This window comes from Myxocyprinus asiaticus, chromosome 12, assembly GCF_019703515.2.
Source record: "Myxocyprinus asiaticus isolate MX2 ecotype Aquarium Trade chromosome 12, UBuf_Myxa_2, whole genome shotgun sequence".
Lineage (NCBI taxonomy): Eukaryota > Metazoa > Chordata > Actinopteri > Cypriniformes > Catostomidae > Myxocyprinus > Myxocyprinus asiaticus.
Window position 1 is genome coordinate 50,171,758 of NC_059355.1, and position 27,001 is coordinate 50,198,758.

Genomic DNA, 27,001 nt, shown 5'->3' on the forward strand with positions numbered 1-27,001 from the left:
CTACTTTAGCACCCAATTCACTAAAGAAATAATGCAACGAAGCACCTGCGCCCACACAATCTTTGCTGAATTTGCACAGCACAACTCCGATCTTGCGGGTCGTTTCAGAGCACCATATAGCAGAGGATGCAGCAAATCATTGCGATCTGGACTGTACAGCATCACTGACTCCTGTGATCCAAACAACTGAATCATCTCTTTAACATACCAAAAGTGTGCTTGACTACACTGCGCTTTTCGATAAATGCCCAGTTATAACTCTATTCAACATCATTTGATCATTGTTTGATGAATTACTGCTGCCAAAATCGATAGAAAAAGTACAGAATTCTTTTATTTTTTTTATTCAGTTTACCGCCTGCTTTCCTCGGGCGGTAATAGCACAATGTTAATTGCGCCGGGCAAATAGCACAGTGTTGTGAATGAAGTGCAGTCTACTGTATAATGAGCCTAATTTAGCAAACATGAATGACAATGACTTAAATACTTAAATAGCTAAAATATTTAAATATTTAATTTAAAGATGCAGCGCTATTTTAAAGTGGCATGACTAATTCGTGAACTCATCCCATGTCTCTTCTATGTAAATGGCATCTTCACATGTGAATTGAACAACAGCACTAAGCACTTTTTTTCTGGATCTTCTCTTACACAGACTGTGGGTTTGCTGTCGTGTCCAATATAGTTTGCTCCATCACACTTCAATAACAGCCTCTTTACAAAGATGCATTACATTGTGACAGATTTGTTTTTGCAGTTTAATATCAAAATTAGAATGTCTAATTACTTAAGTGTTAACACAGAAAACTTCATTTTGATTTGTAAAATCTTCTTACTAATATTCTCCATGGAAATTCATGCTTTCACAGGACTTTCATGCCTGCTAAACCATGGCTTTTGGGGGGAATACTAAAAATCTCAGAACATTACAAGAGAGATACAATGCTTGTGTGAGATGTAACCAGTGTATTAAAAGAGGAAGCAATGAGATTTCATACTCACTTCTCCGGGTCAACCATAAGTGCTCAGAAAACATCTTACTGATCAAGCGTAAAGATTACCGTTTAGTTTGGAGGCCAGTTGCCGCCCTGCCAGATTTTCCCAGACCACAGAGGTATGATGTTTGCTTGCATTACAGTGAAGAACATGGATGTAGACAGCATGGAAATAGATGTACCTACGCAAGGAGCGAGGAGGAAGCAGACTTGTGGAACTTCATGAAAGATGAAGACTTGACAATTCCTCAGCTCGTGAACCTGATCAAGACAAACCCCTGGTCTCCCCCTGATGGAGACAGAACAACTCTGGAATATCTCAGTATAATGGAGAGATTAATCTCTGTCTTCAAAGGGAGATTTGTAGAGCTCTGCAAGAGATGTTTTCACATTGTTCCTCAGAAGATATCCTACAAATTGCAAAGTGCACAATGTACTTCTGGGCATAGCTGGCAACCTCTTCTGGCCTTCTACAAGAAGGACAAGCAGAGCAGACAGGTCTATACTGAGATCAGACCACTGCCTAGGCAGCAGTCTAATATATATTACTGCAGGTATGTGGCCAAAGGTGAGCCATGTAAACATGGTGGCCAACGTTGTGTTTTTGCGCATAATGATGTAGAGATGGCGGTGTGGAGGGCAGAGAGCAGTGAAGGCTTGAATCGATTGGACCTGCTGCAGTTAAAGTCTCAAGACAGAAGACAACAGTTCTATTGCAAATTATGTAATGGCAAGTTTCCAACAAATGAGGACTTCATGAACCACTGTTTTACGTTGGAGCACAGGAGACTGATCTTTGAAGATTCATCTTCTCCGTGGAAGTACCGTGATCCACCGCCGACAAACAAAGATTTGAAATTGTGTACAAGGTAGTCTTGGCAATGACATTAGATGTTTGATAGTTTGACATGATGTTTAGATGTTTGCTTGTTTTAAAGTAAGACACAGTACTAAACTTTCTCCCATAGATACCTGATATGCGAGTATGGAGACAGTTGCATGGAGGCGCACAGTCAAGAGGAACTGCAGGAATGGAGACAAAGAATCAAGAATGCACGGAAAAAATCTAAAAATGCAGCTGAGCAGGGTCTTCTGTCTTATCAAGACACTCTTTTGGAGGAATACAGGCACAGCAAGAGCAAGGAAATTATAGTGAGTGAGCTGTGCAGTGAATAAACAATGCATACTGTAATTTTAACTGATTTAATTGGCAAATGATTAGCTAATTGAAAGCCAAAGCTTGTTTGTTATTGTACTTCTTTTCAATCAAAACCTTAATTGAATCTATGTTCCTGTAGATGAACGACACCCTTCCTGATGTTTCTGTCACTTGTGAGCCGGATTTAGATACTGTCTATGTAAGGCAAAAGGGAATACCATGTATGTGGATTTTTACCATTATTTCTAAGGTTTGTACATACACACATATGAAAAAAATTGTCTTTCATTTTCTAAACAAAATGTTATAGAAACTTTGGGAAGCACAATTATGGACTTGATTAAATTGTTTAAAATCTTATGTGCTAACTTTAATGGAATTAATGTAGGCAGATACTATTTGCACCCCAATTTAAATGCTAAAATACAGCATAGATCAACACTGGCAGAACTCCCCGACCTTCACCATGACCAAATCACGCAAGGAAATCAACCGTTTAGCTATTATTTTTTTTTAATTATTATTACTATAAGTAGTATTAAAAGAAATATTAAGAGTGGAGACAGGAAACATGGTGGGCAGAAGAGTGGCAGATAAGGCGGATTCAAACTCCGGTCACTTCCACAAAAAAGTGTATTCTACCCTCCATCAGGGCCGTAGCTAGTGGGGTGAAAGGTGGTAACGATTCTAGGGGCCCAAAGATCCAGGAGGCCCCACAACATATTCTAAACTGTATTTTTTGGTAGGAAAGGGGCCAAGAGCAATGTACAGTCAGGGGGCCCAGATTACCTTGCTACAGCTCTGCCCTCCATGCCAACAACACTGATGACACAATTTTTCATAATGGTCTGTGGTTCCACTAGACTATTGGGATGCAAATAGCATGCTGTGTGCCAGGTGCTATTGGCACCTGGGTGCAAATTGTCACTACAATAAAGGTGTCATTCAAATACATTTTTATGAGGTTTGGTGTCTGCCAAGCTTGTAACAATGTCAGTACTGTAAAACAGTTACCTCTGTCATTGATGTTCATCAATACTCACTATTCTACATCATTTGCATCCCCCCAGGTACCTTTAGAAATTGTTGCTTTACTTAGACATGAAGTCGGGGCAACATTCACCCTCAGTAAAGACCCCTATGTGGAGCAGTCATATTCTACTAGTGATTGGTTTCTAATCAGTAATCCCAGCGATGATCAAAAAGGTAGAGATTTAATGTTTATTGCATGACACATAAATTATAAAACCTATAGAATTAAGTTTTGCATTTTGACTACTCATTTGGTAGATTTTCATTCATATACAAATACTTTTGTGATTATTAATGCTTGAATTGACATCCACCCAATGCTTAGAATCAGAATGAGCTTTATTGTCAATTATTGTATGCTTACAAATACAAGGAATTTGGCTTTGTGGCAGAAGCTTCCAGTGCACAAACAATACAACAACAAGATAGAGATAATAAAGAAAAGGTGAATAGGTAATATAAGTATATATATATAGAAATACACCATATATGCAATATATATGCATACAGTTGTGCTCAAAAGTTTGCATACCCTGGCAGAAATTGTGACATTTTGGCACTGATTTTGAAAATATGACTGATCATGCAAAAAAACTGTCTTTTATTTAAGGATAGTGATCATATGAAGTCATTTATTATCATATAATTGTTTGGCTCCTTTTTAAATCATAATGATAACAGAAATCACCCAAATGGCCCTGATCAAAAGTTTACATACCCTTGAAAGCTTGGACTTGTTACAGACACAAGGTGACACACACAGGTTTAAATTGCAATTAAAGGTTAATTTCCCACACCTGTGGCTTTTTAAAATGAAATTAGTGCCTGTGTATAAATAGTCAATGAGTTTGTTAGCTCTCATGTGGATGCACTGAGCAGGCTAGATACTGAGCCATGGGGAGCAGAAAAGAACTGTCAAAAGACCTGCGTAACAAGGTAATGGATCTTTATAAAGATGGAAAAGGATATAAAAAGATATCCAAAGCCTTGAAAATGCCAGTCAGTACTGTTCAATCACTTATTAAGAAGTGGAAAATTCAGGGATCTCTTGAGACCAAGCCGAGGTCATGTAGACCAAGAAAGATTTCAGCCACAACTGCCAGAAGAATTGTTCGGGATACAAAGAAAAACCCACAGGTAACCTCAGGAGAAATACAGGCTGCTCTGGAAAAAGACGGTGTGGTTGTTTCAAGGAGCACAATATGACGATACTTGAACAAAAATGAGCTGCATGGTCGAGATGCCAGAAAGAAGCTTTTACTGTGCCAATTCCACAAAAAAGCCCAGTTACAATATGCCCGACAACACCTTGACACGCCTCACAGCTTCTGGCACACTGTAATTTGAGTGACGAGACCAAAATAGAGCTTTATGGTCACAACCATAAGCGCTATGTTTGGCGAGGGGTCAACAAGGCCTATAGTGAAAAGAATACCATCCCCACTGTGAAGCATGATGGTGGCTCACTGATGTTTTGGGGGTGTGTGAGCTCTAAAGGCACAGGGAATCTTGTGAAAATTGATGGCAAGATGAATGCCTCATGTTATCAGAAAGTACTGGCAGACAATTTGTATTCTTCATTCGACTTTCCAGCACGACAATGACCCTAAGCACAAGGCCAAGTTGACCCTCCAGTGGTTACAGCAGAAAAAGGTGAAGGCTCTGGAGTGGCCATCACAGTTTCCTGACCTTAATATCATCGAGCCACTCTGGGGAGATCTCAAACATGCGGTTCATGCAAGACGACCAAAGACTTTGCATAACCTGGAGGCATTTTGCCAAGACGAATGGGCAGCTATACTACCTGCAAGAATTTGGGGCCTCATAGACAACTACTACAAAATACTGCACACTGTCATTGATGCTAAAGGGGGCAATACACAGTATTAAGAACTAAGGGTATGCAGAATTTTGAACAGGGGTCATTTCATTTTTTTCTTTTTTGCCATGTTTTGTTTTATGAGTGTGCCATTCTGTTATAACCTACAGTTGAATATGAATCCCATAAGAAATAAAATAAATGTGTTTTGCCTGCTCACTCATGTTTTCTTTAAAAATGGTACATATATTACCAATTCTCCAAGGGTATGCAAACTTTTGAGCACAAATGTATGTACAAATACAAATGTTATATACAGATGGAGCAAGGGAATGTAATGGCAGAAGAGGTAGGATATGTTGGATAAATATAAATAGACTAAGCTGTGTATTGCACATAATTATTACTCAATGGAGCAGTTTTAACTGTTCATGAGATGGATAGCCTGAGGGAAAAAACGTATCTGGTGCCTGCCAGTTCTGGTGCTCAGTGCTCACAGTGCTCTGTAGCGCCAGCCAGAAGGCAACAGTTCAGAAAGGTAGTGGGCTGGGTGAGTGGGGTCCAGAGTAATTTTTCCAGCCATTTTCCTCACTCTGGAAGTGTACAGTTATTGGAGAGAGGGCAGGGAGCAACCAATAATCCGCTCAGCAGTCCGAACTGTCCTTTGTAGTCTTCTGATGTCCGATTTCATAGCTGAACTAAACCAGACAGTTATTGAAGTGCAGAGGACATACTTAATGACTGCTGAGTAGAACTGTGTCAGCAGAGGCTGTGGCAGGTTGAACTTCCTCGGCTGGTGAAGGAAGTACAACCTCTGCTGGGCCTTTTTCACAATGGAGTCAGTCCTTGGCAGTGCAGTCATTTGTGTACAGGGAGAGGAGTAGTAGGGAGAGTACACATCCCTGGGGGGTGCCAGTGCTGATCGTACAGGTGCTGGAAGTGAATTTCCCCAGTCTCACTAGCTGCTGCCTGTCTGTCAGAAAGCTGGTGATCCACTAACAGATAGAGGTGGGAACAGAGATTTGGTTTAATTTAGTCAAGAGAATAGCTGGAATGATGGTGTTGAAAGCCAAACTCAAGTCCACAAAAAGGATCCTTGCATATGTCCCTGGTCTATCTAGATGTTGAAATATGTAATGTAGTCCCATATTGACTGCATCATCCACAGACCTGTTAGCTCGATAAGCAAACTGCAGGGTATCCAGAAAGGGTCCAGTTATGTCCTTCAGATGGGCTTACCCCAGTCTCTTAAATGACCACAGATGTCAGAGCAACAGGTCTATAGTCATTCAGTCCTGTGATTTTGGGTTTCTTTGGGACAGGGATGATGGTGGAGCATTTGAAGCAGCAGGGAACTTCACACTGCTCCAGTGATGTGTTGAAGATCTGTGTGAAGATGGGGGCCAGCTGGTCAGCACTGGATTTTAGACAAGTGGGTGAAACACCGTCTGAGCCCTGTGCTTTCCTTGTCTTCTGTTTTCGGAAGACCTGGCACACATCCTCTTCACAGATCCTAATTGCAGGTTGAGTAGCAGGAGAGGGGAGGAGGGGGGTTGCAGGAAGTGTAAATGTTTGTGTGATGTGAAAGTCAGAGCGGGTGTGGGGTGTGAAACTGGGATTTTCAAATCTACTGTAAAACACATTCATATCGTCAGCCAGTTGTTGATTCCTTACAGAGTTGGGAGGTGGTGTCTTGTAGTTGGTAATGTCCTTCAGGCCTCTCCATACTGATGCAGGGTCATTAGCTGATAACGTGTTTTTCAGCTTTTCAGAATAGTTACTCTAATCTCTAGTCTGTTTTTGGCCTGAGTCCTGCTGTAAACCATGGTTTGTCATTATATGTTAAATAAGTCCTTGTAGGAATGCACATATCCTCAGAGAAACTGATATATGATGTCACAGTATCTGTGAGCTTGTCCAGGTTGGTGGCAGCAGCCTCAAAAACACTCCAATCAGTGCAGTCAAAACAGGCTTGTAGTTCCAGCTCTGCTTCATTGGTCCATCTTTTTGCAGTCTTTACCACAGGTTTAGCTGATTTTAGTTTCTGCCTGTAGATCGGAAGAAGATGAACCAGACAGTGATCAGAGTGTCCCAAAGCTGCTTGGGGGACAGACGATATGCATCCTTTATTGTTGTGTACTTGTATTGTTGTGGACTTCAGTTTGGCTTTTAACACCATCAGTCCTGCTCTCCTATGGACTAAATTAACCCAGATCTCTATTCCCACCTCTATCTGTCAGTGGCTCACCAGCTTTCTGACAGACAGGCAGCAGCTAGTGAGAATGGGGAAATTCACCTCCAGCACATGTACAAACAGCACAGGCATCCCCCAGGGATATGTACTCTCCCCACTACTCTTCTCCCTGTACACAAACGACTGCATTGCCAAGGACCCCTCTGTTAAGCTCCTGAAGTTCGCAGACAACACTACTGTCATCGGCCTCATCCAAGATGACATTGAGTCTGCATACAGAAGGGAGGTTGAACTGGCCATCTTGTGCAGTCAAAACAACCTGGAGCTGAACATGCTCAAAACAGTGGAGATGATATTGGACTTTAGGAGGAACACCACAGCATTAACCCTGCTCACCATTCTAAACTGCACTGTGGCTGAAGTAGAGTCATTCAGGTTCCTGGGCACTACCATCTCACAGGACCTGAAGTGGGAGACCCACACAGACTCAATTTTGAAAAAGGCCCAGCAGAGGTTGTACTTCCTTCACCAGTTGAGGAAGTTCAACCTCCCACAGGTGCTGCTGATACAGTTCTACTCAGCAGTCATAGAGTCTGTCCTCTGCAGTTCTATAACTGTTTGGTTTGGTTCTGCTATGAAGTCAGACAGCAAAAGACTTCAAAGGATAGTTTGAACTGCTGAGAGGATTAATGGCGCTCCCCTACCCACCCTGCTAGAACTGTACACATCCAAAGGAACGAAAAGGGCTGGTAAAATCACTCTTGACCCCATTCACCCAGCACACTTCCTCTTCGAACTGTTGCCCTCTGGCCGGCGCTACAGAGCACTGAGCACCAGAACAGCCAGGCACAGGAACAGTTTTTTCCCTCAGGCTATCCACCTCATCAACAGTTAAAACTGCCCCCATATACTTTCCTTTTTGTCAACACAACCATGTGCAATATTCAATCCATCCATTCCTACTTACATCTATATTTCATTTATATTTTTTAACATATCCTACCACTTCTTCAATACATTACATCACCTGCACATAACTGTATATCTGTATATAAAATATTTGAACAGCATTATTGCTCTATTGTATATATCTCTTTTTATTTATCTGTTATATTTTATTTTTTTTATTTTTATGTCACTGTATATGTTTGTATGTATGTATATATGGTTGCATCCTCTTTGCACTGGAAGCTTCTGACACCATGACAAATTCCTTGTGTGTGTAAGCATACTTGGCAATAAAGTTAATTCTGATTCTGTCTCTGGTGGGGCATGTAATGTGCTGTCTGTATTTGGCAGTTCACGGGTGAGATCGGCTCTTTTAAAATCGCCAAGAATAATAAGTGAGTCCGGGTATATTTGTTCCGTGTCTGCTTCTACCTATTCAACTGTAATTGCATTAATTGTTTCTGTAGTGTACGAAATACCAGTGTCCTTCACATCTGACCAACCAGGACATTATGAACAATGGGTGGTGTTTGACTTCAATACAAGACCTGTACTGCAACAAAAAATCAAGGTCAGAGTTGGAGAGAATGAGCAAGAGGCACATGAGTGTAAGAGAACATCATTCATTACTCCAGCATCTGAGGTTCCACAAGAAACACAAAGTGAGTCAGTGACTGACAGGAATCCTGAGGCCTGGAATGTGGAAAATGTGAAAATCATCCCTTTTGGTGAAATAGAAGAGGCAGAGAGGGAGTTGCTAAATAAATACAAGCTTGTTATGAAACATCAGGTGAACTTCCAAACTCATGCTGTTTCCTCAATTGATCATGGTAATTACAAAGATAGAATGCACAAGTTTCTGTATCAGGAGGAAAAGGAAGAAGCTGAACTACTTACAAGGTATTTTGTATGGTTTTAAATTAGTGCAAGTAATACTTCAAGTAAGTACTATTACAACTGAAATTCTAAAACTGCACTCTCTTTCCCCCAAAAAACTATTTCTAGGCTGAATCTACGAGGTGATGTGCAGTTGAAAAATCACCTGTCTGATGCCTGGTTTGGACTGAAATTTGCTTATCCAGGGGAACTATTTGCTGCTGTGCCTCTTTCTCATCCACTCACTCCTAATACTCCTCAAGGTTACATATTGAATAGACATGTTAGCAAAGCTCTTGTGCATGTGGAGGAAAATGATAATTGTTTTGGGCTTATTTATGAGGCTGAAATTTTAAAAGACACTGCTACTGAGACACAGTTACATCTTAAGCTCTCTGAACGTTGCTGCACTGATCTTCATCTGCAAAATGGGCAGCAATGTGAGATGGAGATCCAGTTTCAACTAAATCGTCAATGGTTCTGCGAGATGCACAAGGCTGTTGATGATCTCCCACACTTTGACAAGGTTTTGCCTGATCTGAAAAACAGCAGCATCCCTGTTTCTTGCCAGTCAGATACAGGGGATTTAAATGAGAAACAACAAGCTGCAATTAACTTTGTCTTGGGAGTAACAGACAATGCATACAGTGTGCCACCTTTGTTGATTTATGGACCTTTTGGAACAGGGAAAACTCGAACCCTTGCAAAGATAGCCCAGGCGCTTGTGAAGCAACCACAGAACAAAGTCTTGATTTGTACACAGACAAACAGGTAATCTTAAAGTTCCACTGCTCACAAAATAATTGCTGTAATGGTACCATGGCACAGTGATTGTATCGGATGGTTATACCATGGTAATCCAAACAGTTGTCTCTGTATACTAATCCAATTAAATTTTTCTCAATGCAGTTCTGCAGATCTTTATGTGAAAAATCATTTCCATGAACATGTAACAGCTGGTCATCATGAAGCCAAACCTCTGAGAATAAAGGCAAAGGAAAGGAATCCACAGAAGTCCACTAATCACACTACTCTAAAGTACTGCCATTTATCCATTGATGGCAATCAATTTGAGTTTCCTGATAAAGTTGTACTAGATTCCACAAGAATCATAATAACAACAACTGCAATGGCTCGTTACTTTCATGACATGAAGCTCCCTGAGAACTACTTCAGCCACATTCTGATCGATGAAGCTTCTCAGATGTTGGAGTGTGAAGCTCTTATGGCACTGGGCTTGGCAGGTAAAAAGACACGTGTCGTTTTAGCAGGAGATCACATGCAGATGGGACCCAAGCTATTCTCTGTGAGGCAAGACAAATGTTCAGAGCATACTCTGCTCAATCGTCTTTTCTATTACTACCAAACTGAGAAATGTAGCGCTGCCAAACAAAGCAGAATCATTTTCAGTGAAAACTACCGTTCCACAAATGACATCGTGGATTTTGTGTCAACACATTTTTATGTGGGAAAGACGGATGTGATCAAGGCTACAGGAAATGTGCCTCCTCATCCACACCAACAAGCCTTGCAGTTCCATCATGTAAGAGGAGAATGCCGTTTGGACCCAACAAGCATGTCCTGGTTCAATCCAGAACATATTCAGATTGTTGTTGACATTGTGCAAGGAATTATGAGGGACTGGCCAAAAGAGTGGCACAATCAAGATCCAGCATCAATCTGTGTCCTTTCACAAGGCACACAGGTATAAAAACTATTACAAGTTACATATCTACATCATGCTTCTATAGAGGGCAACCTGCTAATTTATCAAAATTAATGAAAACTTGTTTATCTGTCATTTACCAGAAGCACTCAACTCTTGTATTACAGGTTCGTGAAATAAGAAAAAGATTGGCTCAGCTTGGACTGAGGAGTATTACTGTGGAGAATGCAGAAAATGTGCAAGGTATAGATGATGCATTATTCAAAGCCATGTGTTAATGTTGTAATGGTACATGCATTATATAGTTCATGTATATTTTCCAAATATTTTGCAGGAAAACAATTCAGAGTAATTGTGATTTCCACTGTGCACACTATGGACAGCCTATTTGTGACTAAACAGAACTGTCTTGAGTTTTTCAATGACATGCGTGTGCTGAACACTGTTATGACGAGAGCCCAATCCCAAATATTTGTGGTTGGAGATGCAGCTGCACTTTCTAGTCCTCACTTTGGGATGTGCTGGAGACTTTGGGGGTCTTACATAGGGCATTGCATTAACAAAGGAAGTGCCCATAACCTTACCCAGGATTCTTTGAAACAAGAACTTCTTGAGATATCTGAGCTCTGCAGAAGTGAGAATGAAGACAGCAGTGATAGTGAATCAACCACATCTGAGATATCAGACACAGATGACCCAATACTTAAAGAGCTGCTTGATGAGAGTAAAAACATAAACATTACATTGACAGAGGAAGGCTTGTTTCCTGTTTTTCAAAATGAGCATCTTGACAGAAATGTGGTCAACCACATTAAAGAAGTAGATGCAGAGCATCTGCAGAATAACTCCACCATCTACAAATGCTGTGAGCTGGTCAAGGAGAGTTTTGACCGAGGTTACGCTATACCACTTGATGAGCCCACCCTATGTATCAATATCAAGGGTAGAAAGAATTTGGGACAGTCATTCCCTGGAGACAAGGTAGCCGTGGAGATCCTGAGTGAGCAATCAAATCAACTAAAGGGAAAAGTAATCAAGGTCCTTGATTGTGCAGATACCCTCAGAGAATTTGTTTGCACTCTTGAAAGGCATGATAGTCAGGTGATGACACCAATTAACAGATGTGTCTCCAAAATTTATACACCATTTTGTAAGGACAAACCATATCACATTGCAGTACGAAATCCTGAGGACCTCACAAAAGAGAAATTCATCAAAATAAATGAGGCGGCCCATAGAAATTATCTCTTTGTTGTCAGAGTCCTTAAGTGGAGAAAGGATTGCTGGTATCCCTTGGGAATTGTTGTGGGAGTGTTTCCAAAAATAGCAACTTTAGAGGATGGATTGAAGGTACTTGACATAGAGTTCCAGTTGAAGAGAACACTTCCTTCAATTGTGGAAAAAGAGATGCAACATTTTCAAGGTCTTAAAATATCTGAAGATGGAAGAAAAGATTTCCGAGACCTCCCAGCATTCACCATTGATCCTGCTGATTCACAGGACCTTGATGATGCTATTAGTGTAAGGGATTTAGGTGAGTGCTATGAAATAGGGGTCCACATTTCTGATGTTGCAAGTTTTGTGGCTAAAGACAGTGAACTGGATAAATATGCAAGACAGCAAGGTACTGCATTCTATACACCAGAGAAGGATCCAACATATATGTTCCCTGAAGAACTGAGTGCCAATTTCTTCAGTCTAATCCCTAATCATGATAGACGAGCCATCTCCTTGATGATGGAAATTGATAAAAGGACACACTGCATAAAGAAGAAATCTTTCTGCAAGTCTGTCATTTGCTCTAAAAGGAAGTTGTCCTATAATGAAGCTGAAGACATAATTGAAAAGCCAGTCAATAGACAGCATTTTGACCCCCTTAAAGTCTGCCTTATGACAGCATGTCACTTTGCCGAGGTTCACAGGAAATGCAGGAAACAAAAAGACTGGTGCTACAACCCTCCAGATGAGGATGTGACCCTCGGAAGAAGACGATCTCACCAAATGGTGGAAGAGCTGATGATCATGTTTAACTATACAGTTGCTGAACACCTTCTGTTTGATGAAGGAACAAGGAGCCTAACTCCACTCAGATGCCAGGACAGGCCAAAAAGTGAACAGATGAATTACCTTTTTAACAAAAATGCCTCTTTGATTCCTCTGTCTGTTCACCTCTCATGTCAAGCTGATGCAAGTAAAGGTGATTCTCACAAACAGAGGAGCCAAATTTTGAGTAACTTTGACTTGCCAAACCCAGAGACTGCTGAAACCTTCCCCATATTAATATCACTTTTGAAAAGTCTTAAGAAAGCTGCTCAGGCCAAAGACAAATACAGAATAATTGACTTAATTACAACTGATGACATTCACCCCCAGCTTCTTCCTTTTGCTATTGCATTTAGGAGACTCTTTCACAAAGCATATTTTTTGCGCTCAAACTCGACCCACGGTGCAAGAATTGGGCACTACAATTTAGATCTTGACAGTTATACATGGGCCTCATCTCCAATTCGCCGGTATATAGATGTCATTGTGCAGCGTCTTCTTCATTCTGTGATTGACAAGACAGAACCGCATTACACATCACGTGACATTAACTTGTCTTGTATGGAATTTGCCAGGAAAAATCAGCATCAGTCAGCATATGAGAGGAAAGCAAATGCCCTTCATTTTGCATCAAAACTGTCAACCCAGAGTGAAAGGAAGGTGGCATACATTGTGGAAGTCAATCCATCAGGGACAAACTTCAGAATATCCTTCCCACTTAACAGAGACTCTATACCAGACAATGTAGGCATTTTTTACAGGGACCTTCAGTTGGCAGATCAACCAGAGTTTGATGAAACAAACAACAGCATGATCTTGACATGGGTGCGAAGGATATATTCATTCTCCAATCCTCATATCCACACTGAAGTGAAACAACAAAATCCAAACTCAGTCACAGCCTATGTCCCTACAAAGACCTGGAAATGCCTAGTAGATGCTCTCAGAGCAGAAAAATGGGAATTAATGTTTCCCTTGATTGAGGAGCTTGACATTAGCTCAAGAACCCACAGAGAACACTTCCAGGAAAGACTGAACAAAGCCAAAAATTCAGGAACAGATAAATCTGAGCATTATGCTGAACTGTCTCTGAGATTAAAGCAAGGTGAAGCAGTTGAGGTGCAGCTAGGTACAGACACAGCTCGAGGATTAATGACACCAGCAGTTCAGCTGTTTATTGTGCATCCAAAATTTGAGATTTGTTTGGAGCATGTAAAAGATCCAATCAAGTGTTTTTCAAAATACACGCTCAACTCATCAAGGAATTCATACAACACATACATGCATTATCAGGCATTATGGAAACCTATGTGTGAAATGGAGTCAGTGTCCAGTGCAGTGGCTGAAAATGAGAGCATTGTTTTAGAAGATGTACCTCTGAAATGGGATGCATCTCTGCAAGAGAAACTTAGTGGGTATTTTCTACTCCCTCTCGACAAAAAAGACAAGTGGTCCATTGAATGTGACCTCAGGAACTGCTTCCTCTGCATTCGAACAAAGATTCCCAAAAATGAATGCTGTCCATTTCTTGACAACTCTCAGTGCACAGATCTCATGGATATCCCCATTATCATTTGGGTGGCCCATGGTGTAATTACAAAAGTTGAAGAAAAGAAAACAAAAGTAACAAGACATTTACAAATTGACTTTCGAATTAACCATATGCCAATGACAAACATTCCAGAGGACATCTACTACGAGAGCACAAGATTTACAGTGGAGCTAATTCCAACGCTTCTGCCAGATGTGTAAGGAATACAGTTATACAATTGATGATGTACTGTAGCTTACAAATAAAAATGCACAGGAATGCAGACTGAATTCACAAAGTTAATGTCCTGAATTCTTTCAGATCGGTCTGATAAATACTTGAAGTATATATAATTTCATGGATTTTGCTAGATTGCCAAGAAGACATCTTGTATATTTATATAATTATTTGTTATATATGTTTTGTTTTTTTCTTTCACAGGCGCAAAGAAAATGCAATTGACAGTCTAACTAAAGCTAACCAGCTAGTGAAAACCATTGCCATGGGCAAAGGAATCAACTACGAAGGAGGTACTATTGATTGTCTTCCAGTTATCTGCTTTTACAGTATCTAACCTTTTGCATATTTCAACCTCTACTCTAAATACTTCTTGTTTATGAGCAATCTTTTTTTATATCTCACCCAATATTGTTTATTTTTGTTAAAAGTAACACTGTATCTCCTAAAAGGCAGTAAAATTTGGAAGCAGATGCCAGCCAGATTTGAGATTAAAGATCTCCCTTCTGGGTTTTCCCATCTTAACAACAGTCAGTGTAAAGCTATAAGAGAAGCACTGATCAACCCATTTACTCTTATCCAAGGACCACCAGGTAAGAAACATCTTCTGAGGCATTCCCAGTGCTTTGGTGTCTGAATGTCTTTGTAGAGTTAATTTGAAGAATGTCTCAGTCATTCTTTGTCAGAATGTCTGAATCTTTGATTTTTCACTTCTTTCACATATTATTGTTGTGCCATTTCAGATTGAAATTCAATATGTAATCTAATTTCACTATAATATTGGTGAATATTTTTGTCACAGGGACTGGAAAAACAATTGTTGGTGTCCATATTGTGTACTGGTTGCTCGAGATAATTCGAAAGCGTCCTTCCCCTAATCTTCAAAAGAAGAGAGCCATTCTATACTGCGGACCATCAAATAAGTCTGTTGATGTGGTTGCAGGTAAACTTTTTAAACCAAATTTGGCTTTTCCCCTTCAACAAATCCTGCTTTTGCTCCCACTCCAAAACTTTCTGTCCTAAACTTTCATAGTATTTTTTTAAAGCAATGTTTGCAGTCTTGTTTACTACAGAGTTCCCACTCCTTTTGACCAATTAAAATAATCTGCATTTACACACATGCATTTCTAGCTGGTAAAATAACTTAGAGCCTAATATGACAAGGAATAAAAAACCTAACTTTTCAAGGCCTGCACATAATTTTAAAGAATAATCCTGGATATTTCCATGTTTTCCAGCTGGGAACCCAGTCACTAGCCCTCAGTACTGTAGAAGTGCAATGTGTTATTTATGTACCACAAGTGGCAAATGGAACTGCAAAAATATTCTTTCCAAACATGTTTCTCCCAACTCTTTTGGCCCACTCCCTTTGCTTGGACAAACTAGTCACTTCTCCTCTAAACAGCCTATTACAATTGGTACCGCCCCAAATTAATTAATTTTGAATGTTTTGAAGTGCCACAAACCGTTTAGACGTTTTGGGGAAATCAGCCCAAGAATGGCTTACTTATAGTTGTCTCTGACAATGAAACTGGGTGATGAAAAATATTTAAACTTGGTAAATGTTTTGATCACATTATCCTACCAAGGGTATCTTAGGGTAAAAGCATTCCAATTGAAAGAAAATTATTGTTAATGCCAATGTATTGTAGGACATCTCCTAAAACTTGAAAAACAACTCAGACCTCTCAGAGTCTACAGTGATCAGATGGAGATGTTGGAATTTCCTTATCCAGGCTGCAATCTGAAGCTCTCGCGGCATTCTAAAAGAGTGGAAAAGCCCAACACAGAGCTCAGGTATTGTATTTGCAGTTTGAAGAACCCCTCTCAAACACCAGCCATCTATTATGTATTAGAGATCATAAACACCATAAATATTAATTGCCTGTTTAATGTATCATACATACATTGAAACCATAATTTTCACTAACAGGTGTGCATTGTTGTTGTATTAGCTCAATTGCATTACACCACCTGATTCGAAAGGTTGACAACCCATTCTCTGCACAAATACTGGCTTTTGATGAGAAAATTCGAAGAGGAGATCACCTTACTAATGAAGAAATAAAATGGTATGTAAGATTTAAGAACTAAATGTCTCTTTTGTGCTCTCAGGAACTCCTGATTTCTTGAGACATTAAGAAAATAAGTTTGGACTTTTTTAGGGTTAGGACAATTTGATAGAAATGTAAAGCATCAATTTTAAGTTACAAGAACAAACAAGAACTGTGTTTTCCACAGCTACAAAGAATCTCTCCAAAAGGCTCGAAAACATGAATTATTGCATCATGATGTCATCTTGTGCACTTGTACGGCAGCATCACACCCTGCCTTGGCTGAAGCCCTCGACTTAAAACAGATCATCATTGATGAGTGTGCCATGGCAACAGAACCTGAAGCCTTCATTCCCCTAGTAGCTCATAAACCTGAACAGGTATGATTCCTAACTAATGCTCTTTTTAGCCAAACACTCCCATGTTGATTCAACATGATCACACAGGAAATCAACATGTTACTTCTGAAAGTTCATGTACCCTAAAATCAACCACATTCAGCTGAACTACTAAGAAGTGCCATCTTCCATCAGACATTTTTTACTTCAATTCAAGCATGAACATATTGCCCTGTAGTGCTACTGATGAGTTCTGGTCCTGTGGGAAACAGGAAGTAATCAAGTTCACATAAACAATGCTGAGCGAGATCCAGAGGTTGCATTTTCACACTAAAATCACATTTTTACTCCATTGAAGGTTAGGTTTAGGGTTGGAGTTTGGGTTAGGGTAGTGGTTCCCAAGCCTGTTCCTGGAGGCCCCCCAACACTACACATTTTGGATATCTCCCTAATCAAACACACCTGATTCATCTCATCAGCTTGTTTGTGGAGACTCCAAGACCTGAATTGGGTGTGTCAGAAAAGGGAGATATACAAAATGTGCAGTGTTGGGGGGCCTCCAGGAACAGGGTTGGGAACCACTGGGTTAGGGGATGGAGTTAATACAAATATAGGCTACCTACAGGCAAACTAAAATTAAACTTCCTTTTGGCACCACCCTGTGGATATTTAACCCGGAAACTGGAGCTCTCACATGTCAAAACGTTCAACAACACTTCCAGATTCGGCAATTTGTGTGATTCAAATTTCGGAAAGCATAGAACAATTTCAGCAACAAAAATTTCGACCTGTTGCCGAATTCACAGTGTGGTCAATCTGTTTAATTGGATAAAATCTGAAAATTAGTGCCATTGATTTGTTCTTGAATAACACATATTCAGAAATATGAGACTGCTACATGGCACAATTGAATAACAAATTTTCAGAAATATTAGACCGTTAGATGGCACAATTCACATATTCAGAAATATTAGACCACTAAATGGCACAACTGACCAATCAGAATTGACTGTTCATTAAAAGGTTATTGGAAGCTATACATTAAAATTGACATCAATAAGGAAATACAGAAAGTGTTCTATATTCATTGCATACTGAATGTACATATTCCTATGAAATGGTTATTATCCACAAATTTCACATCCTAGATCATTCTTCTGGGCGATCACATGCAGCTACAGCCCTTAGTTCATTGTGATGTGGTAAAGAGATTGGGCATGAGTAAATCTCTGTTTGAACGTTACATGGAGAAAGCACTGATGCTTGACACTCAATACAGAATGGTAAGAAGTTACATCTCAGAATCGGTTTTAAATAAGAAAGCAGGCCTAGTACATTTTGGTCAGTAGCTCATACTTAGCTTTTAGAATGTTAAAGTTTTGTTTAATTTAAAATTTTGTCTGTCTCATGTCTTGTCTCCTACAGCAAGAAGGCATTTGTGCATTTCCATCTCAGGAGTTCTATCAAGGAAAGTTAAAGACTGCAGTGCCACACAAACCAAGTTTTTTCCACACAGAATCAAGGCAAACTCCCATAGTCTTTGGGCATGTTGAAGGGAAGGAGAAAAGTCTGCTGGTCTCGACTGAACGAGGAAATGAAAATTCAAAGGCGAATGAGGAAGAGGCAGAAGAAGTGGTGAGAGAGAAGAAGACCAATCAAATCAAATGTGTTTCTGGCTATACAAGTATAGGCTATATGAAATGTATAGCCAAGGAAGATGATTAGGGTAACAGAAAATTAAGGGCCAAGCCACGAAGTAGCTGTAGCCCCTATTGTATCTGTTAGTACTCTTCTTCTTCCTCCCCAATGGGAGTCTATGGCAGCCAATAGAACCGTACATAGGAAAATGATGAAATTTGGCACACTGATAGTGGTGGACATGAACAGTCCCCAGACAAAGATTGGGTTCTCTAGGACATACTCTGTAGCGCCACCACCATGTCAAAACTTTACTTTTCTGTTTAGTGTATCTTTTGAACCGTTTGTCCTAGAAACAAAATTATTTTTTACTGTCTGATTACTCTACTCTTGATGACTCAAGTGAACACCATAAATGAAAACTCCACCCATTACAGTGGCCACCATCTTGGATAATGATGTTTATAGTTTTTCCGCTACTAGTCCTTGAAATGTCACCTGATTTGCCCAAATAATGGCTCAAATAATCTCCATAACAATGAAAGGATGTGAAGCTGTATCTCAGCAATGCTTTGTCCTATCGAAACAAAACTTGGTGTGCTTCACCATGATCTGACAGTACATGCAATGTTTGGAGACAGTGCCACCTATGGGTCAAGAAAATGAAAAATGCCTATTTCTGGCCATAAATTTTGAACCAGATGTCCAAAAATCATGAGCTTGGTGTCTATGGATTCGGTAGGTCATGAAAATTTCAACGATACCAATTTTCCTCATAATGGCCATACTGTCTCTCCACCATATTGATATATCCGCCATCACTTGTTTTATAAAAATTGGTAAGCATCATCAACATTATGTCCTGAGGATATTTGAGAAGTTTGGTGACAGTGGCACCTTTAGTTTAAAAGCTAACCCACACTTGTGTGCTGACTCAAAACTCATCTTGTCTCTTTGCCACTCATTGAGCATGTTAACTGAGTGGCACATTGTGTTTAGCACTGGTTTATAATTCCAAAGGTCATGGATTCAAAGCTATTCTTCTTCCTCCCCAATGGGAGTCTATGGCAGTCTATGGCAGCCCACAGAATCCGTACATAGGAGATTTGTTACACTGATAGAGGTGGGCATCAATAGCCACCATACACAATTTGGGGTTTCTAGGACAAACTCTGTAGCGCCATCACCACTTCAAAAATTCACTTTTCTTTTGTGCGTATTGTTTTAACCCTTTGGCCTGAAACCTGAGAGGTTTGGAGACTATAGTTCAAAAGATAACCCACATTTGTTTTTCACTCTAACATCGGCAAGTCTCTTTGCATTTGCAATATACATCATAGCCAATCTTTGGGTCCTATGGGACCTGTAGGCCAAATTGGCAATTTAGGGGGCTTGGTCCCACAATGGCTGCTTGCAGCTATATTTCCTATTGTTACTGTATGTCATTCCCTCGAATATACTTGAAAATACTCAAACCTTAATCTAATACTCATTTAAAATACCAAAATGGCCCATTACTCAAATTAACTCAGATCTTAAATTAACCTAAGCATTTTGGTACTATAACGAAGAGGAGAGCTTAGTTAGCCATTATTGTGTTTAACAGCTTAATATGATTAATATTAATATGATAATTGACCCTTTGCATAATTGACCCTTCATCATTGTTGCTAGGTTTGACAAGCTTTCCTACTAGTAGAAAACGCAAATATGTTTTTCCCCGGGTGTGCCTGATTCACTCTGTCATATGCAAAGTCCGAGAGGACAAGGAAATGATTCTACTGGTTGCGGCGAAATGGCCCAACCAGCCATGATTTCCAGAAATGATAGGGATGCTGTACAGCTCGCCATGAGAAATACCGCTAAGGAGGGATCTCCTCTCTCAGGCGCAAGGCACAATCTGGCATCCCCAGCTCAAGTTGTGGAACCTGCATGTGTGGCCCCTGAACATGCCAGAACTGACACATTCAGTCATGAACACCATTTTACAGGCCAGAGCTAAAATGGAATGTGTTCACTGATTGGTGTCTCTCACATGGCAAAGACCCAGTAAACTGCACCATACATGAAATTCTCATATGTCTTCAAAAGCAATTAGACGCAGGAATCACTCCATCAACGCTCAAAGTGTATGTGGCGAATATATCTGCGTATCACGCACATGAAGCAGGTGCCACTATAGGCAAGCCTGATTTAATCATAAAGTTCCTTAAAGGAGCAAGATGATTAAACCCACCTCAGCCGGCTACAGTCCCGACTTGGGATTTAACTTTAGTCCTAAAAGCTTTCGCAGGGCCCCCCTTCGAGCTTTTGGACTACTGCATGCACTATCAATCGACAATTCATGTCTGGAGTTTGGCCCTGGTCTTTCAAAAGCCACTGTCAAACCCAGAAAACCCCTAACCATGCCATTCAGAGCGCAGGTGGGTCACCTTTAGGCCTTCTTCCCTCCTCCATTTAATTTGGATGAGGAACAATCATTGCATTTGTTATGCCCTGTGCAGGCGCTACACGCATACATTGAGCGTACATGCCAGATCAGTATGTCTGATCAGCTCTTTGTATGCTATGGAGGATGCACGAAATGAATGTCCATCTCCAAGCAAAGACTTTCTCATGGGATTGCCGATGCAATTGCCCTAGCTTATGAGTCGCAGGGTAAGACTTGCCCAATTGGTGTTAAAGCTCACTCAACTAGAGGCATGGCCTCATCATGGGCATGGACAAATGGTGTGTCCTTACAAGTCATATGTTTAGCAGCAGGATGGCCTTCTCAAAACACATTCGCAAGGTTTTACAACCTAGACGTATCATCTCTCTCTTCACAAGTTCTCTCTGTTTTGAGCACTTGCTATATCATTGGCCAAATATATATACTTATGCTCCCCTCTTTAAGGATGAGCTCCCCATCTTTTTACACAACCACCTGCATTCAGGCCGTTGTAATTTACCATAAGTCTCAAGCACTTACATTATAAATAAACTCCCTTCCTGACTGGGTTCATGAAGGACTTAATTCATACTATATGACTATAGTTCATATCAATGAGTGCTCCCCTCTTGGCCCAACATGAGGGTCACTCACTGTGGCATACTCATGTTGGTTGCCGTCCCACGAGACTGCGGCGTCATGCTTCCTTTCTGGGGGGTTATGTCACGTAGTGCGGCATGATGGGATTCTGTTCCACATATGCGTTAATAAACGCAATGTCAAGTGCACTAAGGCGTAAGGGAACGTCTCGGTTAAGTATGTAACCTTGGTTCCCTGAGACGAAGGGAACGAGACATTGCGAATGCTAGCCGCACTTCAAGACTCAAGAGTTCTTGAGGTACGAGCGATGCGCTCCTTGTTCTCAGTCAGAAATTCTGAGGAAATAGTGTTTGTGCACATGCTTTTAGATCAGACAGCTTTGCGCCAAACAGGTGGGGCTCAAACACCATAGCCAATATAAGAATACTGGCGTTATTGTAGAAAGAAAATTACCTCAGAATTTATTAAATGACATCCGTCCCTGCTCCCAACATGTAAATGAGCAAGTGTGCGACCCAACAAACTTTAAAAATTTAAAGAAAGAAAAAAATTAAAAGGCCAAAGAAAATATTGAATTTTAAATTTACAAATTATATTTACCATCCAGTTATATGTATTGTAGGCCCAGTTTATATTTAACTTGATACTACCTCTTAATCAATACTGTATGTTTAGAGACAGCGGTGTGTTTTTCTACCACTCATAACTGTTGTTTCATCAGGTGCGGATCGCCAAGCTTTTGATCCATGCTGGGATACAAGCAAAAGACATTGCCATTCTAACACCGTATAATGCTCAAGTGACAAATATTAATGAGTTCCTGTCCAGTGAGGGCATGTGTGGCATCACAGTCAACACCATTATGAAAAGTCAAGGTAATAAAATCTTAACATTTGCAGTAGTCATCTTACAGTAGGGTTCACTAAGGCCACCAATGAACTGTATTTATTTATGATTGTATGTTTTGACACTTTACATGTAAATGTTGCAGATACATGTTTATATTTGTCTTAATTAAGACTTCTCTCTTCGGTTTCTTTGGACACAGGAAGTGAATGGAAATACATAATCTTGTCAACTGTGCGCTCTTGCCCCAAATCTGAAATAGAGACGCAACCAACCAAATCCTGGATTACAAATCGGCTTGGATTCATCATGGACCAGAATCAAGTCAACGTGGGCATCACCAGGGCACAAGAAGGACTGTGCATCATTGGTTAGTTTACACCATCTGCTCTGATAAACAAGGGAACTTGGTGCTTTTTGTTTAGGTGTACAGTAGTTTGTGTTAATACTGTCAGGGTTAATTAAACAAAATGCCATTATAACCATAAACCTTTTTGAAGGTATTTATCGTGATTATGCACTATACATGGTGTTTATTGATGTTAACCTGTTTTATATTGAATGACTGGATGGCAGTGCCCTAATTATGGTCTTTTGACAGGTAATGAGAACTTGCTGCGATGCAGTATTTTGTGGAGAAAGCTTCTGAATCATTATCAGGAGAAAAGATGTGTGGTGAATCCTGCCAGCAACATACAGGTCCTAAAACCTCATGCTGACAGGACTCAGAGAACTAAGAAAACCGCTAGAAAATGATGTTTTATTCCTTCTTCAATGTGTTGAGTTTTGTTGCTCTAATTTCTTTCAATGTAAAATGTTCTCTAATTTACTTTTCATTTACTCATTTATGCTCTTTTAAATTTAAGTATATTAATTATTACTTTTTATCATTTTTCAACAAAATGGAGAAATTATAGGTCAGTCAGGGAAACTTTGCACACGTCAGATCAGTAAATTAAGCATTTGTATGTAGGTTAATAATATAAAATAACCATATTTTCATGGCACTTTAGTACATTTTAATTCTAAAATTAATTTATTTTTATTAAACATTTTTATTTTTAGCATGTTTTATATTATAATGAGAAAATGAAGAAACTACTGTAAATCCCTTGAAAATCAGAGGGTATGTATTTATTTATCTGTCTGATTTCAGAATGAATGCAAAGTTTATGTAGTTAAGTTTGCATTACTCAAGATATCCATTATGCTAAGTCATTGCATTTGTTAAATAACAATTCAAATTCTTCAGTTAATAACTTATTGATAATAAAGCAGAACAATACCTTGCATGAAAACAATTTTCAGCAAAGACAAAGTCACATTTCTGTCAATGTAACTATAAATATAGAAATAAAGAAAACTTGTATTAAGCTTCTTGATCTTCAGACCAGTATCATCAGACAATCACTAGATAAGGACATTGCATTTAACCAGCAGTTTTAATACTTGACCACCTGGTGGAGCCGAACTAACATGTGGAACAAAACTTTCAGAAAAGCTCATATTTATGGCAATTGGCTTTAGAGCAATGGTGTTATGTACATGACTAATTTCATTTAGATTCCGTAGATTTAGATATGGTGTGTATATGTTGAATAGTTTGTACTTCAACTAGCAACACTAGTTTTCAACATGTACTCGTTTCGTCCCAATCTACTGCAGATGCTAACATAACATGATTCAGGATTTAGTCGAGGTGCATCATTGCAATGCAAGTATCAGTAGCTATTTGTTTAGCTGTGCTGCAACAAAAGATTACAATACAATTAAATACATATTAAATTAATAAGTGCAATTAACTGAAGTGTACAGTTCAAAGGTAGAGTTAAATGTTTGGAAAAACATGCTACTCTTACTATTTCTGCAGTATGTAGTATGTATACAGTGTGCATATTTCCTTTATGCATGAAGTATGCTCTACTATATCTGCCAAGATGTGCAGAATACAACCAGAACACACTGCATGGAATATTCCATACTGCAATGCGTTTTGACTTCCATTTCCAGTTTAACAAATAACTAAATCTCATTATTTGATCAGACTGTCAAAAATATATTTTCACACTTGGATAAAAATAACGTATTTTCAAGATGATAACTGGATGCCACTTGCTAAATTGAAAATGCAACGTGACAACAATGTAGCATGTTCGAAACATTTATTGCTGCATAATGCTAACTGTTTCACCTACTATTTAAAAAAAGAATAAAAAGAAAAAAAGGAAGCAGTATACTGTACATATTAGGAAATAATGCACACCATTCAGTAAGCTAGTATTCCATTCTGAACATAGCCACAATGAGCTTATTGTCAAGCAGCAGGAATAGATAATCACCCGAGATTCTGTATTATTATTCATTTATTTTATGTTTAGTATGCATTACCATTATATACTTTCCTTTGCACCAATATACAAGCTAATATGTAAGAATACACACACACAAAGAGGGGTGTTAGTAAGGGGGGAGACAGACGCCAGGCTGCTTTGGAAAAGACTCTGAAGAGAGCTGTGGTTTTGCGGGAGAGTGACTAGACATGAGAGAGAGAGAGAGAGAGAGAGAGAGAGAGCATTGATGAGTAACAGGGCAGAAAGAGTGTGTATAAATGAAGAGAAAACAGTAACTGAGGAGACACATTGCATATTAGAATAAACGTGTCACAAAAAAAGAAAAGTTCACCAGTGCAGAATGTAAACGTGTGTGCTTGAGTGCATGTGTATAGTGGATTTCTATATGCTGACTGCCTTGGAAATGCATACTACATGTGTGTGTGTGTGTGTGTGTGTGTGTGTGTGTGTGTGTGTGTGTGTGTGTGTGTGTGTGTGTGTGTGTGTGTGTGTGTGTCTTATTAGTCTCATTAGTCTGTGAGAGGTTGGTTGGGGCTGCAGCAGGCCGCCTCCTCTTGCTCTCTCTCGCCGCAGCCTTTGATGGGTTCAATCAGTGCCACATGAGACGGGGGAGATGAAGAGGACAATTGAGGGAAAAAAGTGGGATGTAAAGTAGGAGAGATGGGAGGGGGGATCTACAGTGGGCAGAATCATTCTGATACATAATGATGAAATCAGGGCTCTTGCTCGGTCTGTTGACGTTTACTATGGTTCAGTGCTGTACAATATAACACTAGCAAATAGAAACTTTTTGAACATTGCATTGTGTGTAAATGTTTGTATAATGTTTACTCTTGCTTAAAATATTTATTCTTCTAATTTTGTCTATGTTATGAACTGCACACTGAATACATGATGTAAATATTATTTGTAACAGACTTTTCTAATGTTCTGTATTTCTTCGCCTGACGAAGATCTCGCTGATCGAAACATTGCTGTTGTTAATTAATAAAAAGGGAAGAGTTAAACAGTGTGTGGATTTTCCTTGTTTTATAATATGCATAAGATTACATTTACTTTTTATGGATTGCATGATTACATTCTTAATGCACAAATATGTGTGGAGCTGTTTGTATTTGCAACCTGCTTTCTAAAAGGGGTTGGAGGCTACAATTTCCTTCTAAGATTACATTTGAATCCACTGACGGCTGGGTTTAGGGTTTGGGGGTAGAGTTCATTAAAAGAATCTAATAATGTTGATTACCACAAAAATTTATTTCGATTCGTCCCTCCTTTAAAAACAAAATGTACAATAAAACTTGTACTTACAATGGGGCAATTGTTTGGATTTAAAGGCAAAACAGTGAATCTCATAAATTCCCAATGTGCTCTAAGTCCTCGGAGATGTAGCGTGTGTGGAGGCTTCACACTATTCTCCACGGCATTCACGCACAACTTACCATGCGCCCCACCAAGAGTGAGAACCACATTATAGTGACCACGAGGAGGTTACCCCATGTGACTCTACCCTCCCTAGCAACCAGGCCAATTTGGTTGCTTAGGTGACCTGGCTGGGGTCACTCAGCACACCCTGGTTTCAAGCTCGCGACTCCAGGGGTGATAGTCACGTCTTTACATGCTGAGCTACCCAGGCCCCCAGATTTATGCTTTTTTTAAAGAAAAAGAGGGACAAATTGAAATACATTTTGTGGTAATCAACATTATGCCACAAATGCTGTCAACTGAGCTTAACTTGTATTGGAATAAAAACATTTGCTTTTGGCGCCCCTCTGTGGACATTACACCAGGAAACTGGAACTCACACGTGCCCATACGTTCAACAACACTTCCAGCTTTGGCCACTTGGGGCATTGATTAGAATTTCAATAAACAGACTGGTTTTAGTGGAAGAACTTTGATCTCATTATGAATTCAGCAACAGTAGGTTGAGTCTGGAAAAAATGGGATAAATGAAGTGTCAGTCTGTCTGGCACAGGTATACTTTTACACTTTATTTATTTGACAGACGTTCTCTTAGTAAAGTAAATTATGAGAAGGGTAATAGGCTTTATAGATCTAAATGTACTGTAGATGGGGACATTTTTATATTGAAATAAATGGGCATTTGTCATGTGAAGAGTGGGGAGAGTGTCACATGACCAGATACATACAGCTGATTACACTTGACTCAAAAAGGAGTGAGTTGCTGCATCATAATTATAAATAATAAGGGGCCACATTATTGCCTTCACTGTAGGCCAGAA

The 27,001-nt window shown here is 39.7% G+C and overlaps 1 protein-coding gene across 1 annotated transcript; it reads left to right on the forward strand.

The window, feature by feature from the left end:
* The first annotated feature begins 890 nt into the window (after positions 1–890).
* On the forward strand, positions 891–25,765 carry helz2a (helicase with zinc finger 2a). The gene is made up of 22 exons (XM_051711644.1): positions 891–1,282; positions 1,673–1,864; positions 1,964–2,147; positions 2,294–2,404; positions 3,225–3,336; positions 7,934–7,948; positions 8,615–9,047; positions 9,153–9,794; positions 9,933–10,728; positions 10,857–10,932; positions 11,024–14,480; positions 14,705–14,793; positions 14,953–15,093; positions 15,303–15,443; positions 16,153–16,297; positions 16,456–16,572; positions 16,742–16,934; positions 18,041–18,175; positions 18,318–18,527; positions 22,283–22,436; positions 22,610–22,777; positions 23,009–25,765. The coding sequence occupies exons 1-22, from the start codon at positions 891–893 to the stop codon at positions 23,161–23,163; spliced, it is 8,058 nt and encodes a 2,685-aa protein (XP_051567604.1). The 3' UTR covers positions 23,164–25,765.
* The last annotated feature ends 1,236 nt before the right edge of the window (positions 25,766–27,001 follow it).

Bases quoted from the DNA above. Each gene is read 5' to 3' on its own strand.
- helz2a (XM_051711644.1), top strand. From the start codon at position 891: ATGGCTTTTGGGGGGAATACTAAAAATCTCAGAACATTACAAGAGAGA. The intron at 2,148-2,293 runs GTGAGTGAGCTG...ATGTTCCTGTAG, and splicing joins GCAAGAGCAAGGAAATTATA to ATGAACGACACCCTTCCTGA. The intron at 9,795-9,932 runs GTAATCTTAAAG...TTCTCAATGCAG, and splicing joins ATTTGTACACAGACAAACAG to TTCTGCAGATCTTTATGTGA.